Raw genomic sequence first — 15,465 nt, 5'->3', positions numbered from 1 at the left:
GAACACAAATGAAGATATTTTTGTTGAAAGCTGATGGCTGAGAAAGGCTTCAGAAAGGCCTCCATTGGCATTCAGTACATTTCCACTCACAAGACCCATAACGGCACTAAAGACGTCGATACAAAGTCCATCTCACTACAGTGGCTGTACAATAATTTAACCAAGCCATGAGTAGTTTTTGTGCGCAAAAAAAATCTAAATAATTACTTTATCCGCCAAGTTATTGTCTTCCGTGTAGGTCTCAGACGTAAACTCAGGCGATAGCGGCGCTCCTCCTCTTCCGGGTCATGTATCTGAACGGGTGGAGCTGCGTCATTCTGGCGCATGGGTCGAGTTCACGTCAATAACTTGGTGGATAAAGTCGTTATTTAGATTTTTGTGCACACAATAACTTTTTTCGTCGCATTGTATAATTATTGTACAGCCACTGTAGTGAGATGGACTTTGTATCGACGTCTTTAGTGCCGTTATGGGTCTTGTGAGTGGGAATGTACTGAATGCCAATGGAGGCTTTTCTGAAGCCTTTCTCAGCCATCAGCTTTCAACAAAAATATCTTCATTTGTGTTCCGAAGATGAACGAAGGTCTTACGGGTGTCCAACGACATGAGGGTGAGTAATTACTGAAATAATTTTCATTTTTGGGTGGACTAACCCTTTAATATTCAAATTAAAAAATTGGGGGGAAAATGTCCGCGGTAGTAGAGGCGTGGCTGTCTGCTTTGCGAGTGAGCGCGTGCATGGGGTTCAGGGACAGGTCACAGGAGTCACTGCTGAAAGTTGACGCGTCTTGCAGGGAAGATGGCAGAAAGTGCAGAGCCCAACTCGACCGCAGCAGAGAAAGAGATTTTAACTCTCCAAAATCTAAAGTCATGTCTGGAAGCACTTTGGATTTTTGTCAGTAGGAGGTAAAATTGTTAAAAACTGCGAGATAAAGTTGAATGCAAGCTATAAGATAAAGTTAGCATACCATGCCTCATTTTATTTAACGTTAAACAGAAACATTACTAAAGTATAGGCTACTGTTCTGACTGAAGAGATATTGCAAGAATAAAGGATAAATGCACTGCTTCCACTGGTGTGATTATTTACCGTTTCATGTAAAGGAAAAGTTCCATGTTTAGCACAGCACAGCTCGCTCGGAGCGTTCAATATGCTGTAAAACTTCAATTAATATTAATAATATTTGTTTCAATCACTGAATGAAGCCTGCTATATTTGGGACAAGAGTTGCGTCATTTTTGAGCAATTTTGACAGCCCTAATGAACACTTCTCCCAGATGAGCGTGTGCGCTCATTAACTAGAGCCAGAGCAAGAGCGCACCTTTAATGATCTTCGTTTGATTACGGGAGCTGTCGGCAGCGCTGCCATTTTGTTTTTAGACTACAAAATCAACAATGTCACTAAAGAAGTGTGTTTCTGGTTGGGAGGGAAAGATAACCTTGTTCAGCTTCCCAAATAACCCAGCGTTAAACGGTGGATACAGTTTGTTTCTCCGGAGCAGCAATAGAGTTCTGCAAGTGTGTGTGTTTGTTCCCGGTCATGAGTGGAAACCGCAGGCGGTGAGTGAAGCAGCATCAAATGTCTGTGTTTTGTTGGCAATCGGCGTGAAAGTGCATATAATGTCAACAACACAAACGTGCAGTGAATCAAAACATATCCAGGGATAATGCCATGCTGTGTGACTCTCGTGACTCTTTAGCTCCGTCCACTGCACACCTCCACGAGCTCGGAAGTTTTCAGAAAGAATCGGTACAGCGTATCTGTCTTTTATACATATGATAAAACTAAAGACTCTTTGGAGATATGAAGGATGCAAAACTACTCTACAGGTACTCAAGGTCAGCATGACATTGACAGAAACCGTGTGTTATGTACCCTTTAAAACGATATCTGTTCAAGTGTAGGAAGCATTCACTTGGAAGCAGTTATAGCTCAGACTTCCTATGGCACTTTGAAGTAGATAATTCAAAATGCTCATATATCAAAAATAACTTATCTTGTAACATGAAATGCAATCAACACAGTTATGTAATTGACCAACTTCCATCAAAGAGCATGTTTGGTTCCCTGGTTATAGTTTTGCATGATGCTTCTCTCTCTGGGCTTCTCCAGCATTTCTGCTTTTAAGAGCTGCGTGTGCGCTTTCTGTGGAATTACAGCACAGATGGGTAAATGTCAATGAAATGTCCTGAATAGATCATCACCATAATGTGTGTCAGGACATAAGTCTCCCCGCTGTCCTGCCGCTCGCTCGGGCTGTCTTCAGTGCTGCGTATTGACAGATTGCTGTGACATGATTAAAAATTCAAACTGTCAGATTAATATAATTTAGGGTCCAGCTGCTTCTGCGGGTGCAGAGATATTGCGCCGAGGTAGTAATGGTTTCTGTTCACCTTCAGTTAATATTCCTTCTCATTTTCTCCTAGCTGAGCAAACTCATTTTTACTGGTCAGTTTTCTGCAGCCTGAGCAGAAAAGAAATTATGCACCAGACCCATGCTGTGTGTCATTTGACAAAGAAAAATTAATGGCCTGATTTACTTGGAACAATTTGAGATTGCAAGTTACAGGTGATCTACTGACAATGTGCAAATTAAAGAGCTCATTTACATTATGACCCATGCAATCTACCACGAGCACTGCACATTGGTGTAGGGCTTTGCTGGTTTGCATTTACATATCACCTGGCGTCAGAGTTGTCAAAAGTATTTGCATTCAATACTTCATTACTAGATTCTAGGGTTTAAAAAACTTCTGTAGAAGTTGAAGTATCAACTCAAGCTTTTTACTTAAGTAAAAGTATAAAAGTACTAGTTTTAAAACTGCTTACAGCATAAAAGTAAAAGTAATGTAAGGGGAAAAAAATGGCATTAAGGACAAAACCTTAGGCCGCACTACCCTGATATATTAATACACATTTGTTCTATTTTATATAGCGATTTTATATAGTGATTTCGCCAGTTTCTGTGTTTACTAGTCTAAAAGCACGAAAGCGCAACTCGGCCGTCATTATGTTACGCACCGCTCACAGACTGTATACACGATGTGATTGGCCCGACCAGAGTTTGGCGATTACAGCTCAGAAGTGTATTTAGAGTTGCTAGACGACACTCGCGGCAGATTAGATTTGCTGCCGCTAGGGTGCGTCTAGATTTCTAGGCTAGGGAATCTCCTCAACCACCACCAATGTGCAGCAACACCTGGATGATGAGACGGCAGCCATATTGCGCCAGAGGCATGTTATCAATAGCCTTTATTGGACTATAAATGTAAATGTGATCAGTGTTGCCAGATTGGGTTGACGATTTCCAGCTCAAAAGCTCACCAAAACCCGCCAACTCCAAGAAAAAAATGCCAAAACCTTTAACTGCCAAATTTTTTAATTATTATTTCATTGTCATTCCAATCAAGGTTGATAAGTACCATTTTATCTCTATTGATGATTTAAAAAAATAAATACATTTTCAGGAAAACGGATCAAATATGGCTAATGTTATATGTCCAGGTGGAAACTGTCAAAACTGCAATCCCGCAGAAAAACTTCTGTGCATCATGTTTAATATCAATAAGCCAATTCAAGTGGAAAAAGTGTCCAATATAGGAGATCGGAAAAAGCAATGTAAATAACATTTCACACATTAATGCACACACCACTGACAAAATGTGTCATTCATTGATACTCTACAATAATCTGCCAACAAAAAAAGTACAATGCACTTACCTTTGTGTTGCGCTTTGCTCTGACGAAACTACAGTACATTCCTGAAGTTCATAGAACATAACGCACTTGGCACAGTCAAACCTGATTAATTGTTGATTCAAACCTCTTTTAGCCGCTCAGGGTTATTAGATGCACATGTCCCGAGTGTGACGATGTACAGGAGTCATAGTTATTTGTATAATAATGAACATGCAAGATATTGTTATTGTGGGCACTGTAAAATACAGCGAATAATTGTTTATTATGAATTATTCCGATTTTTAGAATGCATTTTATGAATACTTAACCCATCAGCCGTTTAAAATGAACCACACTTCAAAGAGGAACGCGCACTGATGTAAACAGACCCAACGCGCATGAGCAGCGTGAAGGGACGAGCGAAGGAGACGCGCATTCACACTCTGACAGCAGAGGGCGCTGATGCAACCGCAGAAATGCAGCCGTTTCCCCGGTAATCCTTGTAAACAAAACACTCACTCTACTAAACACACAAGCTGTAGGTGTTTCTCAATGTCAAGGATGCTTCCTTGGAAGGACGGATCCTTCAAAGTCACTTCCTTCAGAGGCTAGGCGAGGCTCCTCTTTAGCATTCGGAGAACACGTAAATGGAACAGGCTAGCAAGTGCACGTCATTGCGTCAGTGAAAAGGTCCGTTGGCCATCAATAACGTTATGTGTAACGTTATTTTTATTTTTTTAATATCAATACAGTAGTAATTTGTACCGGTATTTAAACGTTAAACTTTACTTATATTTACTACGGTTATAACAAATGTTTGGTAACGTAAATAAAAGCATTGTGGCGGCGAGGTGAGGGTCCGTGAGAGCGGGCCGGTGGAGTGATAATGAGCGGCAGCTGATCGCCGCCACACCGGTCTTCTTTTACTGTCTATGGTCTCGGCTTACGGCAGTAACGGGAGTATAATTGGAGGAGCATGGAAGACGAGAGAGGACTAGGCCTGGACTTCATGTTATGGTTTGTTTATGTTTTATTATGTGTGTGCTGGCAGTCGCCCGTGAGGGGGCTATTATAAAGTTGTTGAACGTTTGCCGGTTCCTGCCTCCTTCCTTCCCATCTACGAACCCCGATACAAGCATATTTGCCCCGTTCACGCTCCGAGTCCGACTCCGGGAACGTCCAGGGAATGTCTGATAGCAAAGCTGCGCGCATAGGATTGTGGGTGATTTGAGAACGCGAAGTGCGCGAAGGCTACTCATATGCATCCTTTCCTGTATATGACATATTTTTCGAACGAAGGACTCAGTCCTTGGTTGAATTCCGAGGATCCTCGACATTGGAACAGTCCTTCGTCGGATGTCGATGATGTGATTGTTATGGTGAAATACCATATATGGTTTGTATCCTGTTGTGACGTGAACACTGGCGCGCGCTTGTACTGGCGCTTCTTGCCATGTGAATAAAGAGACACGTTGATTCAGCCCTTGCTTGGTTATTGCATAAAATCGCAAACATGGTGTCAGAAGTGAACACTAGATCCTGAACATGGCCTCAAACAGCATTCCTGCCCCTGAGGGCATGCGTATGTCGGGAGACATATCAAAAAACTGGGACAACTTCAGAGCGGAGTTCGAAGACTATGAACTAGCTACCGGGCTAATCGAGAAGCCTAAAGAGGTGAGAGCAGCAGCACTGCGGCGATTAATGGGCAATGAATGTCGTCATATTTACAGTCACAACATTGTATTGAGCGAAGAACAAAAGAAGGACCCGAAAGCCATACTTGATGCATTAGGAGACTACTTTAAGCCCGCGAAAAATGTAATCTATGAAAGATATATGTTCGGGTGTTGCAAGCAGGAAGTGGATGAGCCTATAGACAGCTTTCTCACGAGGTTGCGGGAGCGAGCATCGACCTGCGAATACAGGGAGCTTAAAGATGAAATGATTCGTGATAGACTTGTCCTGGGCATTGCCAATGAGAACACCAGGCGGCGCCTGTTGCGTGAACGCGAACTGACCTTGTCACAGTCTGTGGAAATATGCCGACTGGCAGAAGCCACTGAGCTACGCGTAAAAGCAATCGACAACGCACTCACTGACACTGTAAACATTGCACAAGCGCAAAGGCTAAAACGCCAAGATGGGGGAGTGAATAACGAGCAAACGCTCAGAACCCTCGGGTGCAAATATTGTGGGGGTGGTCACAAGAAAGGCAGAGAGCAGTGCCCCGCATATGGAAAGACTTGTCGATCTTGCGGTGTATCGAATCATTTCGCTAAAGTTTGTAAAGCCCGCTACAGAGCAGACAGGTCCGGCAGAGTAAATGCTATGCTGGACGATAGTCAGGATGAGCAAGGACCTTACAGTGAAGGTCGACTTTTCGCTGCAGAGGAATGCATTGACACAGTAAAGTCCCCAGGTCCAAGATGGTTCGTTAATCTGACGCTTAATAAAAGAAAGCAGGCCTGTCAGCTAGACACGGGAGCGACTTGTAATGTCATGAGTCGCACAACCAAAGAGAAACTGCATCCGGAAAGCCCCCTGCACCCGAGCACTACAAGACTGAAACTGTATTCTGGCGCCACAATGATTTCTCTGGGGCAATTTCACACAGAATGCATCGTAAAAGGCGCCAAGCACAAACTAGTTTTTGAAGTGGTCGAAGCAGACCAAGAGCCATTACTCTCGGGTGACACGTGTGAGCGGCTAGGTCTTATGAAATTTACCATTCCAGAGGAGCTTCATAGATTAGTTGTATGCTCTGACACGCCACTCACAAAGCAAAAATTAACTCACAGCTTTAAGGACGTGTTTAACGACCCAGTCGAGTCAGTCCCAGGAGAGGTCCGGTTTGTGCTTGATAGTAGCGTGTCCCCTGTGCAATGCGCGCCACGGAACGTGCCGGTGGCCTTGAAAGCCAAAGTGAAAGAACAGCTGGAGAAGTACTTGAGAGATGGACACATCACAAGCGTCACTGAACCTACACCATGGATAAGCAATATGGTAGTCATAGCCAAGCCAGACAAAGTAAGAATATGTATAGACCCAAAGCACCTGAATCAAGCACTTCAAAGATCGCACTATCACATGCCAACACTGGAAGACGTTCTGTATAAACTACCTAAAGCACGTCTGTTCACACTGGTAGACGTTCGCGATGCCTTTCTACACTGCAAACTGGACAATGAAAGCAGCCTAATGACAACTTTCTGGACACCATGGGGGCGGATGAGATGGTGCAAACTGCCCTTCGGCGTTTCGGTGGCACCAGAAATATATCAGCGCAAGCAACACGAGCTGTTGATGGGGCTCCGCGGCATAGAGCCCATTGCGGATGACATATTGGTTGTTGGCTGTGGCGATTCAGACGCAGAAGCCGAATCCGATCATGACAGAAATCTCCGTGCCCTGATGGAGCGATGCAGAGCTGTGAAACTCCGACTGAGCGAGAAAAAGTTACAATTCAAACTGAAAGCGGTGCACTTTCATGGACACATATTGTCAGCCGAAGGGTTACGCATTGACCCGGAAAAAACGAAAGCAGTCTTGGCAATGCAGACACCACATGATGTAAAAGCAGTTCAGCGTTTCATCGGGTTCGTGACGTACCTGGCCAAGTTCCTCCCGCGGCTTTCAGAGGTATGTGAGCCGCTTCGCAGGCTTTTGGACAAAGACGTAGCGTGGCATTGGCTCCCTAAGCACGACGAAGCGGTTCAAGAAATAAAACGTATGATTACGGACACGCCCGTTTTAAAGTACTATGACATTGACAAGCCAGTGACAATACAAAGCGATGCCAGCAAGAACGGCCTGGGATGCTGTCTGCTGCAGCAGGGACAACCTGTGGCTTTCGCCTCTCGGGCACTCACGCGAACCGAACAAAACTATGCCCAAATCGAGAAGGAATGCCTGAGTATCGTGTTCGCATGTCAGAGGTTCCATCACTATCTGTATGGCAGGGAGGTAATCACGTCTGAAACTGACCACAAACCCCTTGTGACAATTTTTAAGAAATCGCTACTGAGTGCCCCAAAACGGCTCCAAAGCATGATGTTGCAGCTGCAAAACTACAACCTGAATGTTGTGTACAAGCCTGGTCCCGAGATGTACATAAGCGATACGCTGAGCAGAGCAGCGCTCGACAAGCAGGTGTTCAACGAGCCCGGACCACAACAGCATACTGTGTGCACGATGGACAGCGCTGAGGCCGTGTTTTCAGTCATAGACCAAGCACTTCACCTCAATGTGACTGACACCAGTCTCCGTCAAATTGTAGCTGAGACCAAAGCTGATGATGCGCTACAGGAGCTGGTAAAGATCGTGCTAACAGGCTGGCCAGAGCGCAAAGAAGATGTGTCGCTCTCAGTGCGCGAGTATTGGCCATTCAGAGACGAGCTGAACATTCAGAGCGGTGTGCTATACAGAGGTCAGTGCGTCATTATACCGAAGACATTGAGAGCAGCAATGCTGAATCGCATTCATGCCACGCATATAGGAGGAGAGGCCTGTTACAGACAGGCGAAGGAAACACTGTTCTGGCCTAAAATGAGAGGTGAAATAAAGGATTATGTGGCTAATTGCCCCGCGTGCAATGAGTATGCGCACAATCAGCAAAAAGAAACGATGATGTCCCATGAAATCCCTGCGCGCCCCTGGCAAATTGTTAGCATGGACCTCTATGCTTATGGTGGCAGAGAATTTCTTATCATAGTGGACCACTACTCAGATTACTGGGAAATTGATCAGCTGCCAGATCTGACTTCGGACACAGTCATTACGCGCTGCAAAGTGCAGTTTGCTCGTTATGGGCAGCCAGATCAGGTGATCACCGACAACGGGCCGCAATTTGCTTGCGAACAGTTCAGAAAATTTGCGGCACAGTGGGGGTTTATACATGTCACATCTTCACCTCAGCACCCAAAATCTAACGGAAAGGCGGAATCTGCGGTGAAGATTGCGAAATCACTCTGCAAAAGGGCAAAACTAGATGGAACAGATCCATGGCTAGCGATTCTACACTGGCGAAACACGCCCACAGATGGATTGGACAGCAGTCCCGCACAGCGACTCATGTCCCGCAGACTTAGGACAGGACTTCCCACGGCAAACAGTTTGCTTTTCCCCAAGGTGGTCGAAGGAGTTTCAGAGAAGCTGCGGTGGAAACGGCGCATGACGAAATTCTATTACGATGCAAGAGCCAGAGACCTCCCAGAGCTTAACGTTGGCGAACACATCCGAATGAAACCACTGCCTGGAGACCGCACGGGACAGTGGCGGAAGGGCCAGTGTCTGGGTATGGTGAATCCGCGGTCTTATGTGGTGGATGTGGATGGTACATTATATAGGCGCAACCGTGTGGATCTGCGGAGAGCTGAGCGCTCCGCCCAGTTTAATCAAGAGACAGCGAGAAAGGAGAGCAGCCGGTGCTCAGCGTCTAGCAACGGTGAAACAGCAATCAAAGAAGGTGACACATCGGACATCACTGAATGTGAGCCAGAGCAAGCTAAACAACGAAGGCAGCAGCAGGTGTTTGAAAGGTCTACAGAGTTCGGAACCCCTATCATTACACGCAGCGGCCGTCAGTCACGGCCACCACAGAGACTTGACCTGTGAGATTCGCTTAAGGTCGTAGTTGATTAGCGCACCAGGAATGCAGTTTAATTGGCTAATGCAAAGTATAAAGCTGGTTTAGTAAACTTTGGGTTCATGTTCGGGGCTGGGGTTGTTTATTAAAGAAAGGGAGATGTTATGGTGAAATACCATATATGGTTTGTATCCTGTTGTGACGTGAACACTGGCGCGCGCTTGTACTGGCGCTTCTTGCCATGTGAATAAAGAGACACGTTGATTCAGCCCTTGCTTGGTTATTGCATAAAATCGCAAACAGTGATGATGTTCTTTCACAAGAATTCGGACTGTGCATGAGGTGTAGCCTTCACGGCTGGAGATAACCCACAATTCTTTGCGTCTCCGTTAACAACCGTCATATTTTTTTTTTATATTATATGAAAAAACGGCACCACTGCCAGATATACATGCGAGCGTAGGTGTGGTGTTTAAATTAAGCAGTCCAAGCTTTTTTTGTTGTTTTTTTTAAACTCTACTACCTCAAACAGATAGTTGTGGTAAACAGAATTACAACTGTTTAGTGCATTTTAAACGTTTAGAACAGTACATTGCTGTCAAGACAAGACACATTTCATAGTCATTTTCAAGTTATAAATAATTTTCATTCATATAACTGGCGTGAGAGCGCAACGAGGCTGAACTTGTTGGCATAGCAACGTGATACTTCCTGCCTGTGTGTCCTACGAAGGACGTCTTGTTTAATTCTGATTGAGGACACTCTGTATACTGCATCCTACACAGGACGTGTCCTCTGGAGGACGCAGCCTTCGAAATTTAACGAAATGAGACACAGCTACAGCCATTCAGAATTCTGTATTAACAGTATCACACTTAAAGACTTAAGACTATTCATTTTCAAACGTTTTATATTTAAATCTGGACTAAATAACATGCCCTAGATATTGTTTGAATATGTTCTGATTCTTTGTTGTTCAGTCACACACTTTACAATAAGGCTAAATCATTTAAAATTAGTTCATTCACTAACAAACTAACAATGAAACATACTTGGATTCATTAATTTTAGTTACATGTAAATTTTTAAGCATTTAATGACATTATTTAAAACCAAATTTGTAACTATTGTTTAAGGGATGGACCTGAGCTACACTAACTAACAGTTGGTATTTTAACTAGTTATCAAAGGAGAATAACTTTTGTAAAAATTTAGCTATTCGCTGTTTGTTAATGTATTAACTAGTGAAACCTTATTGTAAAGTGTTACCCAATGTTCCTTTTAATTCTTTTGCACTTTAATCTGTTTAAATGTTTTGTTTACTTTATACATTTCTGTGTATTGCTTTATTGTATTTAAATGTTCAGTTCTTTTTTGTTATAAGAAAGATATTAAACCTGTTATAGTATGACAACAATTTTTTTTGCAATGTATTTCAATATCGTGATAATACCGTGTACCGTGATAAAAGCTTCAGCAATTAATCGAAACATGAAAATTTGATAACGGCACATGCCTAGCACAGATATTCCTTGAGATGAGGGAAAAAATTGGGAAAGCTCTGGCTTCGTGTGGATTTGGCCTCAATTTACTGATAATGGATTCAACAAATGTTCTCACACATTTACCCTTTCTTCTGGCTGGAGCAAAATGAGGAGTGTGTGGCATAATATTTATCTCTGTCTCTATCTCCCTCCCTTCCTCCCTTCCTCCCTCCCTCCCTTCCTCCCTCCCTCCCTCTCTCTCTCTCTCTCTCTCTCTCTCTCTCTCTCTCTCTCTCTCTCTCTCTCTCCCCCCCCCTCTCTCCCTCTCTCTCATATCTTCTGTTTTTCTTTCTTTCGTTCTAGTGTCGTGGAGGTCTGGGAGAAGGACATTAGCGTGCACCCTCTCTCCCTCCCTCAGAGCTCATGTGAGGAGATCCAGAAGCTTCTGATGTCCAGCACCTTCAGGCTGCCTGCATTCCTGCGCTGCATGAACTCATATCAGGTCACATACTTAGTCATACTGGACTGCTTAGTCATTATAGTTCATTATCTCCAACTACTTACTTGCATTACATTTAGCAGATGCTTTTATCCAAAGCGACATAAAATAGAGGACTATCAAACTAGCTATTCATCCTAAAGAGACAGTAATGAGAAGTCCCAAAAATGCCCAGAGAAGTACAGGCTAGCGTAGCAATGTACTGTAGGTGTGACACAGTGAATGAGCTCTGCAGTGAGGATGTATTTTGTAGGCCAGTCGGTAAATTCAAATCATCCTTCAATGGACAAAAACCTAGAAGGATTTTTTCCTTTTCCTTTTAATCCAAAAGGATTATAGCAAAAAATAAACTCTGTGACCAAAAAGACTTTATTGGTTTTGATCATCATGATATTCTTAACAAATGAACACCATTTTTTATTTATTTTGAGGCCTAAATATATTTTGATTTGTCTAAAAATTTCGAGTTAGAATAGTTTGCAAGAGCGCTGTTGTAAAATGTAAAAGTGACTAGTGAGTAGATGAGTTTACCAGTCGCTGTGATAGTGTTTAATTGTCCGACAACCTCTGAGTTAGCACAGCGCTTCACTTTTTCCACATTTTGTTATGTTACAGCTTTATTCCAAGATGGATTATATTCATTATTTTCCTCAAAATTCTACGAACAATACCCCATAATGATAACATGAAAGAAGTTTGTTTGAAATCTTTGCAAATGTATTAAAAATTAAAAATGGACAAAATCACATAGTCAGTCTTTGCCATGACACTCAAATTGAGCTCAGGTGCTCCTGTTTCCACTGATCATTCTTGAGATGTTTCTACAACTAGATTGGAGTCCACCTGTGGTAAATTCAGTTGATTTGACATGATTTTGAAAGGCACACACCTGTCTATATAACGTCTCAAATTTAAAAGTGCATGTCAGAGCACAGACCAAGCCATGAAGTTCAAAAAATTGTCTGTAGACCTCTGAGACAGGACACAGATCTGAGGAAGGGTACAGAAGCATTTCTGAAGCATTGAAGGTCTCAGTGAGCACAGTGGCCTCTATCATCTGTATATGAAGACGTTTAAAACCACCAGAACTCTTCCTAAATTTGGCCAAACGGCAAAACTGAGCAATCGAGGGAGAAGGGCCTTATTCAGGGAGCTGACCAAGAACCCGTTGGTCACTTTGACAGAGATCTAGTGTTCCTCTGTGGAGAGAGGAGACCCTTCCAGAAGAACAACCATCTCTGCAGCACTCCACCAATCAGGCCTGTACGGTAGTGTGGCCAGACGGAAGCCATTCCACAGTAAAAGGCACATGACAGCCCGTCTGGAGGACGAATGACTCTTAGACCATAAGAAACTAAATTCTGCATTATATATATATATATATATATATATATATATATATATATATATATATATATATATATATATTAGACATGTGCCGATTTTCGATAATGCGATTTATCACGATAATGAATATGCACGATATTGTTATCGTGGGCACTTTAAAATATCGTAAATAATAATTTATTAACAATTTATAATTTTTTTATAATGCACTCAAGAATACTTTGCCCATCAACCGTATAAATGCTCAACACCGCTGTATTCTGCGTCAAAGGGACACGCGCTCAGATATAAACAAGCCCAACGTGCGTTCGCACATGACTGAACCGGTGAAGGAGACGCGCTGATGAAGTGCCGCTCAGTGACGGCAGAGGGCGCTGATGAACTGCAGAATGAAGCCGGTTACCCCGGAAACCAGCAAACAAACAAAAAAACGCGTGTAGTTTTTAAAACAGCCATTCGTTTTTGTAATCTCAATGTTGTTCATCACAGCACCAAATACTTAATACTTAAAGACTTAATAGGCTATTTATTTTCAAATTTAAACATTTTTATGTTTTAATCTGGACTACAACATACCCTAATAATTAGAATTGTTCTAATTATATTTGTTATTGTTCAGTATAACTTTGAGATACGACTTCATTAGTTAACATGTTAATTCATTATTACCAAACTGACAATGAAAAATACTTATAAAGAATTAATCATTCTATGTTCATTTCTTAGTTACTTTTTAATAACATTAAAATCAAAATCAAAATAACTTTTTTAATGGACCTAAGATAAAACTAACAATGATCAGTATTTCTTAACTAACATTAACAAAAACATAATACTTTCTGTACCAAATGTAGCTATTGCTCAATCTTAGTTAATGCATTAAATAATGAGACCTTATTGTAATTTGTAAGCCTACCTGTTGTTCTTTATAGCCTAATTCTTGTGCATTTTAATCTGTTTGAAAATTGTACTTTTACAGCTCTGAAAAAAATCAAGAGACCACTTAACATTGATTTCTCAATGAGGGGTCTCTTAATTTTTTTCCAGAGCTGTATATATTTTTGGTGCACTATTGTATTTAAACATTCAGTTATTTTTGTTCTTACAAAAATAGTTCTTAAAGCTGTTATGCTATGGCAACACTTTTTTTTGCAACTTATTTTAATATCGTGATAATATCGTATATCGTGATAAAACTTCATCAATTAATCGCAACATGAAAAAATGATATCGGCACATGCCTAATATATATATATATATATATATATATATATATATATATATATATATATATATATATATATATATATATATACACAGTGCCTTGCGAAAATAGTTGTGGATACGACTGATTGTTGTCCTATGGACAGAGTCTCCCACCTCAGCTGTAGATCTCGGCAGTTCCTCCAGAGTGATCATGGGCCTCTTGGCTGCATCTCGGATCAGTCTTCTCCTTGTATGAGCTGAAAGTTTAGAGGGACGGCCAGGTCTTGGTAGATTTGCAGTGGTCTGATACTCCTTCCATTTCAATATTATCGCTTGCACAGTGCTCCTTGGGATGTTTAAAGCTTGGAAAATCTTTTTGTATCCAAATCCAGCTTTAAACTTCTCCACAACAGTATCTCGGACCTGCCTGGTGTGTTCCTTGTCCTTCATGATGCTCTCTGCACTTTAAACAGACCTCTGAGACTATCACAGTGCAGGTGCATTTATACGGAGACTTGATTACACACAGGTGGATTTCTTTATCATCATTAGTCATTTAGGTCAACATTGGATCATTCAGAGATCCTCACTGAACTTCTGGAGAGAGTTTGCTGCACTGAAATTAAAGGGGCCGAATAATTTTGCACGCCCAATTTTTCAGTTTTTGATTTGTTAAAAAAGTTTGAAATATCCAATACATTTCGTTCCACTTCATGATTGTGTCCCACAAGTTGTTGATTGTTCACAAAAAAATACAGTTTCATATCTTTATGTTTGAAGTAGAGGTCTTCACGGAGCACCCGAGACCCGTGGACCCGGGATCCGACCCGGGACCCGTACGGGTTCGGGTCTATTTTTTAAATGGTCAGCCGGGTCCGGGTCGGGTCCTAATCAATTACTTCGGTTCCCGGGTCTGTTAATGTTGTAGCCTATGTAATACGTCAATCGGACTCGCAGAACACCTGGCCGTGAGAGTCAGCGCGGCTTGTGTGTTTTGTGTAACTTACAAATTGCTAAATTAGGATAAGAAAAGTGTGAGCCGGGAAATGAGGTTTAGAAATGCACAACAACAACAAAAACACAAGCGCGCTCTCTCTCTCTCGCGCGCGCTCTCTCAGCCGTTTAGAAAGCGGGTAGATTTAATGCATGCGCGCGGTAATAATGTACTCAAGAATATATTTCAAATCAGCAACAAGACCTCAGGTGAACTGTCACATAAATGTTTTCTGTGATGCTCAAATTGCGTAAAAAAAGGCTCATATTTCAGGTTGCTCCAGCTGACGCGCGAGTGCAGTCTCAAGCGCGTGTCATGTCTCTATGGCAACCCGAGCTTCCGCAGTGACTGTAATGACTTTAAAAATAATATGAATGAACCGTCTTGTTTAATCTTAAAGTTCTGCTAGTCAGACTTGGCTCAGAGAGATTATGGCAAATAAATAATGGTAACGCAAGCGGCCATGGCACTAAACGAGCAATAGTTATTAGTTCAAAAGGGCAAACAGTCAAAGTTATTATGCGAATTAACTCATAAATCCGTCACTGTGAAATAAAATTGACTTTTACAGCTGAAAGGAGTGAATTAAGCATGCTTGGAACAATTAATGAGGAATATTGTAATACATCACAATCAAGGTACAAGGGAGACAAAGGCTATCGTTAGGT

General features: G+C 42.1%; 1 protein-coding gene across 3 annotated transcripts in view; it reads left to right on the top strand.

Moving 5' to 3' along the window:
* ube3d (ubiquitin protein ligase E3D) overlaps nt 1-15,465 on the top strand; it is a 59,777-nt gene that overhangs the window by 32,761 nt on the left and 11,551 nt on the right. For 2 of the 3 annotated variants that reach the window (XM_067449319.1, XM_067449318.1), the window contains exon 9: nt 11,115-11,253. In XM_067449319.1, the coding sequence (XP_067305420.1) occupies nt 11,115-11,253 (139 nt within the window). Of the gene's footprint in view, nt 1-4,016; nt 4,155-11,114; nt 11,254-15,465 lie in introns of those variants that run through there. The other variant, XM_067449320.1, reaches the window with a different exon arrangement.

Source organism: Pseudorasbora parva, chromosome 7 (assembly GCF_024679245.1).
Source record: "Pseudorasbora parva isolate DD20220531a chromosome 7, ASM2467924v1, whole genome shotgun sequence".
NCBI lineage: Eukaryota > Metazoa > Chordata > Actinopteri > Cypriniformes > Gobionidae > Pseudorasbora > Pseudorasbora parva.
The sequence above is the reverse complement of the archived record's forward strand: the minus strand, read 5'-3'. Positions and strand labels throughout refer to the sequence as shown.